Source organism: Nesoenas mayeri (assembly GCF_963082525.1).
Source record: "Nesoenas mayeri genome assembly, chromosome: 4".
Lineage (NCBI taxonomy): Eukaryota > Metazoa > Chordata > Aves > Columbiformes > Columbidae > Nesoenas > Nesoenas mayeri.
Window position 1 is genome coordinate 30,259,683 of NC_137540.1, and position 12,322 is coordinate 30,272,004.

At 42.0% G+C, this 12,322-nt stretch overlaps 1 protein-coding gene across 1 annotated transcript in view; it reads right to left on the reverse strand.

The window, feature by feature from the left end:
- The window catches only part of LOC308039708 (putative E3 ubiquitin-protein ligase HERC3), a 56,340-nt gene that overhangs the window by 24,778 nt on the left and 19,240 nt on the right, over nt 1–12,322 (reverse strand). The window contains exons 3-6 of the mRNA XM_080343298.1: nt 6,039–6,198; nt 4,542–4,618; nt 3,742–3,963; nt 607–698 (exon numbers count right to left, since the gene is read on the reverse strand). Coding sequence (XP_080199424.1) covers nt 607–698; nt 3,742–3,963; nt 4,542–4,618; nt 6,039–6,198 — 551 coding nt within the window. The remainder of the gene's footprint in view (nt 1–606; nt 699–3,741; nt 3,964–4,541; nt 4,619–6,038; nt 6,199–12,322) is intronic.

The following is a 12,322-nucleotide window of genomic DNA, read 5'->3' on the forward strand; positions in this document are numbered from 1 at the left end:
ATCTTCTACAACATCGTTTTTCCTACAGGAATCCCAAAGCCAGCTGTTTAATTAATTTTACAGTGGTGCACACTGAGCCACCAGAAAAGGAAGTAACACATAGAAGTGGCAGAGGCGAGGCAAGAACTGAGTAGTGGTCTTCCAAATCCTAGCCCTGTCCTCTGTCCACTAAACTATACTCCACCATGAAACAGAAGGTTTGGAAATGAAAACCTCTTGTAAATTCTGTGAGTGACTGCTAATGTTTCAGTTAGAAACCCATTTTGACTTGCATTTTATTCTGATGTATAGTATCATTCTCTTTTCATCTTCCAACAAAATGCTATTTCGACCCCTTTGGATGTATGTTTGTTCATTTTTTTGCTCAAAGCTAATTTCTTTGAGCAATTCACCTGAGTTTTATTGTCAAAACCAGCAACAGATCATGCTGGCAATGAATCTCAGAATAAATTAGAAGATGACTACACTTTCCATTTAGTTTCTTTTACTGGGGTCGGATGGAATACGGTAATTCAACCTATTCTTCTCTATTGTTACCCAGGAAACTAATGTGAAACCATCAGGCAGGCAAGACAGCAGCCAGGGTTCCCAGGTTGGCATCTTTACCTTTGTCAGAACAGCTGTGTGTTCCTCTCCACAGCTGATGTAAACAACCTTCTGAGACCGCAACAGCTTCACATGACAAGGGGATTCTCGGTCTGCATTGAAGACAAAATAAAGGAGCTCTTTCATTAACACAAACCTAAATGTCTAAGAAAACCACTGACAAGTCTGATTTTCAGATGTGTTCTACATGTGCAATGGAAGCTTCAACAACTGAGGGGAAAAAACCCACATATTTGAGTACTTCACTGCTGCGTTGCCCCTCTGATTCTTAAAAGCTTTGTCCTGACTCAAAAAAAATCATCCAGAGCAAGAAAGCAAATATTGAGAATCTTGTATCAAATCAACATGCACTTGCAGTTTAGGAGGTATGATGAGTGCAGCCTAGCTACACCCACCTTCAGCCTCATGTTCCATTCCAGACTCCTCACTGATGACTGCAAACATTTGTTTCCAAAATCTTGCTTGGACCTTTTCCACACAGAACAATCCTGACACATGGCAGACACCAGCACAACACATGACAAGGTGAATCCCAAGGTGTATTTAAATGCCTATCCTTCCTTCTGTTGTCATCCTTTAAGAAGATCCTCCTACTTGCAAAGGCTAATCTCTGCCAACTGTCAAATGATGGCTTTTCTCCTTTGCTCTGACATTCTCACTATTAGAAGTGGGTATCCTGAGAATGAATAGACTAAGCACGTGTGGGGAAAGGCAAGGAGGATTATAAACACACACAATTTACCTGCAGCTGAGGTGTACAAAAACACGTCATATTAAGAAATGGATATTAGGAAAAAATTCTTCATGGAAAGGGCTGTCTAACATTGGAACAGGCTGCCCAGGGCAGCGGTGGAGTCATCATCCCTGGAGAAATTTAAAAGGCGCACAGACAAGGTTCTTAGGGACATGGTTCAGTGCCAGAGTCAGGTTATGGTCGGACTTGATGATCTTAAGGGTCTCTTTCATTCAAAATGATTCTATGATTCTATACTACTTGTTGTTTAGTCTTGTATGTCAGACAAGCAGAACACCTGTGTTCAGACAACACAGGTCTGTGAGAGGCTCAGAGGCACCTTATCAAACATGTTTGACATTCTTGCTCTGCTGTCGTAAAGATCAAAGCACAGGGGCAAACTACACCTGTGCGAATCCCTGAAATACAGGCGAAGACAGCAGGTTCAGTGATCCTTTAGCAAGGACCCAGCTCCATGGTGCTGGTGTGCCTCTGCTCAGGTGCTGCTTCAGGGATTCCCCAGCTGGTGAGGTAAATTTACTCTTTGCATTTCATCTGTGGTTTTATGGTTGTTCCTGCATCCCACCTGTGCTAGCTCACACAGTGAGGTTAGCTTTTACTTTATTTTTATGTCAGTAAAACATGTAAGTGTTTCAAGGAGCTGTAGGCACCCTGAAACAGATATTAAGGGAAGCATCAGCTTACTTCATGTCAACAAAAAAATCAGGTTCCTACCTATGGAAGTTGTCCATTTTTTAAGATTCTCACCCCAGGATTTGACAGGTTTTTTTTTTTTTCTGGGTAGTGAAAGAAAAATAGCCAGATTTTCCTAGATTTAGAAGTGAGAGCAGATTTTTTCATTTAGTTTGTTCTATATTTTAGCACTCCGATCTTTATTTTGACAGCAATGACATTTCTTATCTCTACAGCATAATTTTTTAAATAACAGCGCTGCAGACTACTCATGTTTGTATACTTTGCTGTTTATGTATAATTCATACTGTCTTACCATGATTCACTTACCAGAAATATCATGTATTTAGTACGGTGCTATGTATTCAGAGGTAAGCAGAATATGATCTCTGGCCAACACAGCCCCACAAGCAGATGTCCCTTAAATGCTCATTTAAGATTACCTCCATGTCAAAGTAAGCCTCTCATATATAAACTGTGGCTCTTGAAACTACAAGCTTTATTTGCCAGTCTACATGGAAATAACTAGATCAACTCTAGCTTACATACAGTACAAGAGAATAGACCTGCAACATTTTTGAGAGAACGCAAAATATGTTGCAAGTCTTACAATTGGGTTTCTTATCCTAAATGTATAAAGCAAGTTGAAACGATGCTTTCAACATTTGAGTCTCCTTTGCAAAATTACAGGTTATTTTTGAGTAATTGCTTTAAATACACTCCAGTTGGTAGGGTGGGTTGTCAAAACGCATCATTCCATTATAGGTAACCTCTTCTTTTGCAACATACAGTGTTTATATACTACCACATTATGCAACCTAACATTTACAAATATATACACTTCATGTACTCACCCATGCAAAATAAATTATCCATGCATGCTACGTATCACATCCACACTTAGTAACTTGCCTAGATATTTAAAGCTACTCAGCAACTATGAAGAAAATGGTAAAGAGGCTGATTTGAAGCTCCAAATAAAATCTTTCACTCACTTACTTTTGCAAAAAGTTAATAACAAGCAGGGGAGATCTGGGCTTTTCAGACCAGTGGTAATGTCACACCCACTCTTTGGCCTCACAGAACCATAGAATCATTTAGGTTGGAAAAGACCTTTTTACAAACCTATCTTCAAGCCTGTTGATGGCTAGGCTTCACTGAACATGGCCACCCGAAAAAAAAACCTACACCATTGGCCCTCTGTGCCTGGAAAACTGTGCAACCAATAAAGTAAGCAACATTTTACAATACTGAGATACTCCATGTTGCCATCATTTTGTAGCATACAGTTGCTCACCAGTCATAAACACACTGGCAAACAAGGGGATGGGTTCAACCTGCTGTTCTGCAGGAAGGGCCTTTGCTCCACATCAACTTCAAACAAAATATGGACAAAGCATTTTTGAGAAGAGGAAAAAAAGAATATGAGTACTTCCTTCAATGCCTGCATATTAACACTCAGGTTTGCAAGATCCTTCTTTTCGACCTTCCTCACTTCTACTAATATCCAGAAGAAGAAAATAAAAGTGTTTCTGTTCTTAGTAAGTATGAAAACCCTGTCTCATCAGAGACTGTTCCTTTCCCCCTCCTCCCAAGAGCAGCTGCTGCAGGTTACATATCTGCTCAGAAAAAATACACTGTCAATGTGAAAAGAGACACTAGGCCAAAAAAGCCTATCCTTCTTACACCTAGGAGCATAACTTTAATACCTCGTTCATCACTTAGTCCCAGCTGTCCTGAGCTGTTCTTCCCCCAGCCAAACACAGCTCCTGAGAGAGAGAGGGCAAAACTGTGGGCTCCGCCTGCAGCAACCTGAGCCAAAGGGATGCCATCAAGAGACTTGACACGTTGTGGACTCGCTTGGGAGGGACATTCTTTACCCAAGCCCAGCTGACCATAGCTGTTCTGCCCCCATGTGAAGAACTGGCCATCTGAAACAAAACAAAAAAGAGAATGTCAAGTAAAAGCTGGTCAACAGAAAAGTAAGCTTGTCAAAATGAACAAGAACCAGTACTGGGGGCTTCACTCTCACTTGGGCCTTATAATGGAAAAGAATCAAGAAGGACATTCTTTGTCAAAATAAAACCACAGTCTGAAGCCACCGGGTAAATAAACAGACATGCAACTAAGTGCAAAATACAACATAAGACTGCTTTAACTCAAACAAAGAACCTTCCACATGTTACAGAAGAGTAGTAGCCAAGGATAATTTCAGCACAAAAAACATAATTACACACATTTCTCTATATCGAGATAGAAAGCTTTTAAGTATTCCTGCCATCATTTACCAGTGAGACAATGGGTGGCCTGTGTGTAACATCTTTCTTGACAGTATTGGCAAGGCTCTTCTTCAATATTCATGATAACTGATCCATTTTTAGCCTCTCATTTGGCCTGAAAGCAGTTGGGACAGGGAGGTCCCTGGTTTATTATGCAGAAATATGCAATCTTGGATAATGTGCAAAATAACAGCACAAATATTGGTAATAAATTATGCATGTTACAGTACCTGCTGCCAAAGCCAGGCAATGCCAATTTCCACAGGAAACCTGCAGTATTGTCTGTTGGTTCAATTTCTTTATCAACCTAAAGAAGACAACTTTGTTAGAGTATGTATCCACACATAGAGTATCACCTTAGGTCAAAATTATTATTTCCATTCAAATATTAGTTATACGTGCACACATACCCTATGGTTTTGAGACTGAGGAATGGAGTCTTGAAGGTAACACAGATCCATACATAACAGATACAAATCTGTTGAGACCTTCAGACACTTGAATACTAACTGCAACTATATGTACTGCTATAACACTAAATCCGGCCATCTGAAAATGGTTAAAATAGCTGCTTCTTGGTGTGTCTCTCACTACTCTTTTTCAGACATCAACATTTTTAATGCTGTCAGGGACCAAGCGGTTCCTATGAGTTACAGCACCTAAACCTCTTCAGTGCTTTGTACAGAGAATAGTATGTCAAAGGTTCAAGTTATTTCACAAAAATATTATTAAAATGGGGCTATCACAGTGGCATGTGACCCTGTCTTTCTGTTACATCAGAGCCACCTGTAAGTTAAGGACTGTCTTCCCACAGAGCCCTTCAGCTCAAACATTAATGTTTTGTGACTGAAACTCTTTTCCTTTAAATACCGTTTCAACAATGACAGCCACCCTAGACAGACGTCCCAAACTTCTCTGCATGGGATCTGCAGTGGCAGACCGCATAAGGGACAGACTACATCTGCTATTAATGTAGCATGATGCAACACCATTAAGTACAAAGAGACCATTTATCTTAATAATGGTGATAAGTTGAGACCTATCATCTAGGAACTACTTGGATGGAGGAGTCTTGGTGTCTGCCAGCAGCCACTGCCACTACCTACATGTCCTTGTACTTAACTCTGTTAGTGCTCTGCCACAGATAAAACACATTAAATTAGTAAGTAAACAAAGAAAATTGAACACTATCCTAAAGTTTCAGTGTAACGTTCACTATTCAGAATTGCAGCAGCTTTGCTGCTAACGGGCAACACTACAAAACAGTTTCAGAGCTGAGGTGCTAGTTCATGCATTCATGTATTTTTTTTTCCTCACTCTTGAAATGTATCTTCTATGTCAGAGAACTTCCTAGGGACTGCAATAAATGAGTATCACACACAGCATTTCTATTTTTGTGTTCTCCCTCATGCACTTCCTTGCCCTGTACAAAACACGCCAAGTCTGCTCTGGTTTTCTTTTCCATTCCCCAGGCACCCACAGGCAGAAGGCCTGTCCTGCCCAAACCTCCTGAGGACTTGCCTAAATCCCAGAGAGAGGCTCAGGGAGTAGCAGTACAATTCAGAAAAGGAGGAGGCATCACCCTTACACTCCTACATGTAAAGTGCTTGATTACAGCCCCTCTGAGCAAAAGGCTTCCATTGACTCCAGGCTGGATGGCAAGCAACCCTTGACACATCGCCGCCAAGGAGCTGCCTTAAGGAAACCTGAACCTGTTAAAAATTTACCTTGGCACTGTCACTGCGTCTTCTATAGTGGTGAGGCCCAACTGCCCATCGCTGCCAGCACCCCAGGAGAAGAGCTGCCCCTGGTCACTGAGCGCCAAGCTGTGAGACTCTCCGCAGGCCACGTGCACAATGTGCTGCCCGGCCAGGGCTCCAATTTGCTCTGAGGAAAACAGAAAAAAATCCTCTCTGGTCACAGGATTCATTTCACAGTGACATGCAGACATCAGGTCCAGGCAAATCTGTTTTGCAAAACCATTCAGATGGGTGCACTGATCCTAAATTTAGTTTTAAAACACTGCCTACAAGAGGAAACCACCAACGTTTTATTGAAAACGTAGCTATTGAGCTCTTCTGAAAGCCAGGTACATGCTCCCAGGCACAAGGACAGTCTACACAGCCAGCCTCACAGATACAGGGGAATTTATCAGGTGATTTAGGAACCACCATGCTTCCCCAGTTTTGTTTTTTCACTCAGCTTTGAGGTAGGGATCAACCAGGACCCAAAAGTTGGCAGACCTGTAAAATATATTTGACCTTTGACAGCTCTCACATCCAATGAAGGCAAGTCAACCCACAAAGCTAATCAACCCATCCACCCCTTGCTGTATTGCTTGATACGTGAAAGTCTATAGGTTACAACACCCCCGTGCTAAGCCTGGAACAGTAGTAATCAACCTATTACTACCACCGTTAGACACTCATTAAAAAGTCCCATAAAAAGGAAGCAAAGCAAGAAGGCCTTACAGAGGAATAAAAGAGGGAAGAAAAAAAAAAAACCACCACTCACACACCACACACTCAGTCCTCTGGAAGACCACCCACAATTGACTTTTCATCATTACATCATGTCAAGCAACTGAAATAGGTTTGACAGCTACTCTTACAACATCAACAAGCAGATCTTACTTGTTACGCAGTTTGTACAAAGGGACATGAAAAAGTCTTGTTTTGCAATAAAACACTGGAAATGCCATACATAGAATCATTTAGGTTGGAAAAGACCCTTCAGAACCATTAACCTAGTACTATCAAGACCACCACTAAACAATGCCCCTAAGAGCCACATCTCCACATCTTTTAAACACCTCCAGAGATAGTGACAAAACTGTGGGACAGGATTTGGCTGGCCTCAGCAAAACTCCCAGGTATCTAGCGAGAATAACAAACCAATCAGCGTGTGATGCGCTGTTTAGGATAGTTATAAAATATGTTAGAAATTAAAATAAAGTTGACATTTTGCTTGCATCAAGCTGTGCCCCATCTCTCCATCGCAGCACTCAACCACTTGCCTGGGCAGCCTGTTCCAATGCCTGAAAACCCTTCCAGTGAATAACTTTTTCCTAATATCCAATGTAAACCTTCTCTGGTGCAACCTGAGGCCATTTCCCCTTGTCCATTCACTTGTTACCTGGGAAAAGAGACCAACACCCACCTCACTACAATCTCGTTTCAGGAAAATAGAAAAATTGATCATCTGATGGAAAAACTCCCCAAAAGCCAGACAGAAGCAAAGCTGGATTCCTCTTCCCTGAATCTACAAATGTTTCAGGTGGATGAAGAAAAATTTCACCCTGTAAGCTACAAGGCAATAATTAGTTTTATTAAAGTCCCTCTTGCATGTAACACGAGAAGGAAGGGTAGCTACATGTCATTATATGAAAATTATACCACACATCAAGGACATCCAGAAATCATTAACATACTTAGCACCAAAAACTGCAAACCAATCAATCTAAATGTCTAAAATGAATTTAAAAGGAAGGTCCCCCTAGGAGAACTTGCGTTTTAAGTCTGGGTGTCAGAAAATGATAAGGAGAATAATCCTTAATGGATGTTATAGAAAAGTGACCAATATTTAAATATGTATCCTAACAGAGGAAAATGCTGCCTGAACATGTGTTTCCTTTCACTCAAGATAATTAAGGGCAATGGAGGTGCAGTTGACAAGTAATAAGCACGCAAACATCTAGGAAGGTTTGAGGACTGGGCTTGCCTGCCATGCAACCGTCCTTTACCTTAATAACACCCTTTGCCCTGCAGCTCCTTCCAGCAGGACTAATGTCACCCAGTCCCACTGTCAACCCTCTGCAAAGACATAGGGAGGTTTCAAGGGCAGTAACTCAATTTTCACATGCAGTTTCCACACTCGGGCCTATAAGTGTCCAACTGTAGCACTTCTTGGCAGTCTGTTTTATTATGTTCATTTGCATATGTAATTGAGGGAGCCTATTTTTATCTGTGAGCTCTAAACAAGCAGCAGCTGTACAGGCTAGCCAAAGTCAATCACAAACAACAGACAAGGTGTTTCAACAGCATATGTGGTTATGGTCTATTCTTCTCAGTCAGCAAGGTAAAAAACACCCACTGCAATGTGCTGTCACATCACCTAAGTTCAGCCAAGTGTATGCTTATGTACTGGACCTGGAGGTTCAAAACTAAAGCTCCCGCTGGAGAGGATCCTACCATCAAAAGAAGAGAGGGATGAAGCCATCCTCACCTCCACAGGAAGTCCCTTTGATTCACAATCAGAGGGCTGTAACACCTCTCCTGTGAGAGTTGCGGTTGTTCAGCCTGGAGAAGGCTCTGGAGAGACCTTATTACAGCCTTTCAGTACTTAAAAGGGGCTTATAAGAAAGGTGGGGACAGACTTTTTAGCAGGGTGTGTTGTGATAGGATAAAGGGTAATGGTTTTAAACTAAAAGAGGGGAGATTCAGGTTAAGATATAAGGAAGATTTTTTTTTTTTAACAATTATGATGGTGAAACACTGGAACACATTGCCCAGAGAGGTAGTAGATGCCCCCGTTCTGGAAACATTCAAGGCCAGGCTGGATGGGGCTCTGAGCAACCTGATCTATTGAGATGTCCCTGCTCATTGCAGGGGGGTTGGACTAAACAGCCTTTAAAAGTTCCTTCCAAACCATTCTATGAACCCATCACTTTGCTATAAGCTTGCTTGCCAGTGTACACCAAGATCAACCATTATCCCGAGTGCCTGTGCTCTTAAAACTGGTCATAAACTCACCAGCCTGCCCTTCTTCCAAAGCTGATCCCTTCACACTGCCAAACACTCCAGAGAACAACCCAAGTGTGACAGAAGGGCAAACATCAACAATATAGGAGGCTATGGCACCCATAATGAAGAATGTGTTTTGCTACCTGCAGACATGACTGTGCTTTCCCAAGGAAGAAATTAGCTTTTACTTGTCATGATAAGTAAACATATCTCATTTGCTGTGAAAGTACCACTGTGAGCTGCCCCTGAGCCATCAGAGCACCTTAGGGAGGTGACAGAAGATTCGAGTGACCAAAGATCAGCATCAGGAGCTGGAAGAGGCAGGACTCTGACCACAGCAGTACTGTAACTGGAGAAAAAATGCCCTGAGATACTGGGAGGCAAGGACTGCACAGAGAGGGTTTCACATACTGGAACATGGAGAGGAGGACATCCAGTGGGTTTAGAAATCCAGAGTGGTTGCTTCATTCAGTCCCCACAGACTCCAGCTTAATTTGGCAACACAAACTCGACCTTGCTTTATGTGGCATCCCAGGGGACTAATAGATACTGACTTGTTTTGAAAGGCTGCCCTGTGTCACTGAAAGCACAGTACAGCCTCACCTGGACCCACTGGACAACCACAAACAAAAAAATATGCCTGTCTTTGAGCTGAAGATATTTGCCTTTGGAAGGCAAACATATGACCCATCCCACTACAGTACATTCCTGAGACTGTCAACTGCAGCTTTCGTGCAAAGTCAAAGAAACATAAACATGAAACAGTTTAAGTTTTACAGACAGATATCTCTTTCCAGAGAAAGAAAAAAGCCAGCCTTCCCCTGGGGGGACAGACTGCACAGGCAGTCCAACAAGGGTCCCAGTTCACTGTCAGGCTTGCCAAGTCACTCAGTGTACCATCTCCCTGCTGACACGGACAGTGTTATCAAAAACATCCGACAATTTCTTCTTTATTGATCTCTCACCCCTCCCTCACATCAAAATTTGAGGCATTTTAGTAGTTGGTAAACACTTGTTTTAATTTCCAAAGCATCACAACACCATTACTCATTTGTTAGAAAAACAATGTATCACTGCACTGAGAAGAAGGGTGCAAAGGGTGAAGTTCATTCTTAGTATTACGTCTTCAGTAAGTGATGAATAAGAACAGTCAAATGGAGCTTAACAGGCACAATTACATGCAAAGCTAAGCAGAACAAAACCCTGAAAGCAACAGGGAAGGGCTGAAGGAGTTATGCAATACAGTGTTTCAACATATAATTAAACTTTCAGAAAACAAAACATAAGTTCCAAGTAGTACACACTGACTCAATCTTTTCTTCTGAAGTCATCAGCTGTCTCAAACCAGAAACAATACTTGGAAGTCATTTATCAGTTCTTCATATCTGTCAGAGTTCAGATTTTCACTCTTCAGTCCACTTTAACTCATGCATCCCAACATAGACATATCAAGGTTTGACTTTGTTTGTTTTTAGCCTTGTTAGGTCTTTTCATAAAATATACATGGGATCAAAGAATGAAGTCCAGGCAAAACAGCTTCAGGACAACCCTTCTCAAAGGTGTGACAGGCCTAGTTCCCAAGACTGCTCTTGTGTTTTCTTGTTTGTTTGTGGTTCGCAGGGACACTTCAGCAAAAGCTGAGGACAGGGGCTATATGTTTCTGTAACTCAGCTTTCTAACAATCAGCACATTCAAACTGAAGGTCTGGAAGTACAGTAAAGTTGAGTCAAGCATGAAGACCCCTGAAAAGCCCACCTTCAGTCCACAGCTTCACTCTTTATAAAAACGAGGCTTACACTTTGTCTCCACAGTGTTGGAAAGCTTGTCCTGGTTTTGTTAAAAACAAGTTTCTCTTTCTGTGAATTTTGCCTGTCAGCTAAAGCCTTCATATTAACTGCATTTTTCCTGGAGAACCAGACACATGTTTTGGTAAAACCTAGCAATGGAATGCAAACTTATTGATAAGCATGGATGGACATCTCGCGAGAGGGGCGACGAGAAACGACTGACCAACTGTGTATAACATTCCATTCACGTGAATACTTCATATAAAATGGGAGATCACAAGGATCTCGGCCCTTCTTTTCCTTTTTTTCCCTATGGCCGACATTAGGAGAGGACCTTGCTAGTCATCCCTGCGAACTGAGGCCTAGTGAGAGACTGAATCCAGCTCTGGTTGGCTGTGGAGTCTAATCCAGGACTTTGGGTGCTGGCTCTGCAGTTGCTGAGACTTTCAAGATTGGTTTTGTATATTTTGTATTATTTTCTCTATTCTTATTAGTAGCATTAGTAAAACATCTTTAATTTTTTCAACTCTCTTCTCTCTGTCCTTCTTTTTCTCTCCCGATCGCCTGTCCTGAGTGGAAGGGGGGAGAGGGAGGGGCAAAAGGGGGAAGTGGGGGGGGGAAGAGGGGGTTAACAATACATCTGCCAGGGTTTTATTGTCACCCCGCAATCTTAACCCTCGACAGATAATTGGCGCCCAACGTGGGGCCAGAGAAAGGGGTAAATCTGGAGATTTTTGGCTTTTCTACTGCTCTGACGTACCTTTCAATTTTCTTGGCACGGTGCCAACTCGTAGAGTTGTGATACTCACACACCTGTTTGCTTCGGATATTATTTAGTGGTATTAAGGCAAAGTGAATTACACTGATTTAAAGATGTTATGGCTTAAGTTGTATCAGTTATTTTCTGCATTGTGCTCACTGATTCCATATCTGTGTTGGGCTTTCTTTTTAAATCGAAGTATTCATTATATAACAACAAGGAACTGGACAATGCTCATGATGATACTGTGTGGTTTGTCACTGGTTTATTTCATTATACTGCAGCCACTAATGAATTTCTACTCGCTTCTGCTTTACCTTGAAAAGCCTCCAGGAGAGATTAAAGAGCAGTACAGCTCTGTGTTTGCTAACTGGTCAAGCGAACCTTTAGAAAGGCTGAATAACAATACTTTCGTTTTTTCGCTAGGACAGTTCGCAAATGTTTTAGAGAGCTTTGAATATCCTTGGAGTTTTGATAGAACTGTGATGGTGTTATCGGGTTTGCTGAATGTGTGTCAGTTTGTGCTTCTGTTAAGAGAAATGGCGTTCAACAGGAGGTTTGCATCTCTTTGTTGTCCTGAGATTTGTGGTGCGTCTTCCGAAACTTTAGTAAAAAGCACTCCGGGCCGCTCGAGAAAGAGCAAAACAGTGAAAGCAGCCACTGCCCCCCCTACGGTGCCTTCGCAGGCTGAAGGTACAGCTCCTCCGCAGAGTTCTGCCAAG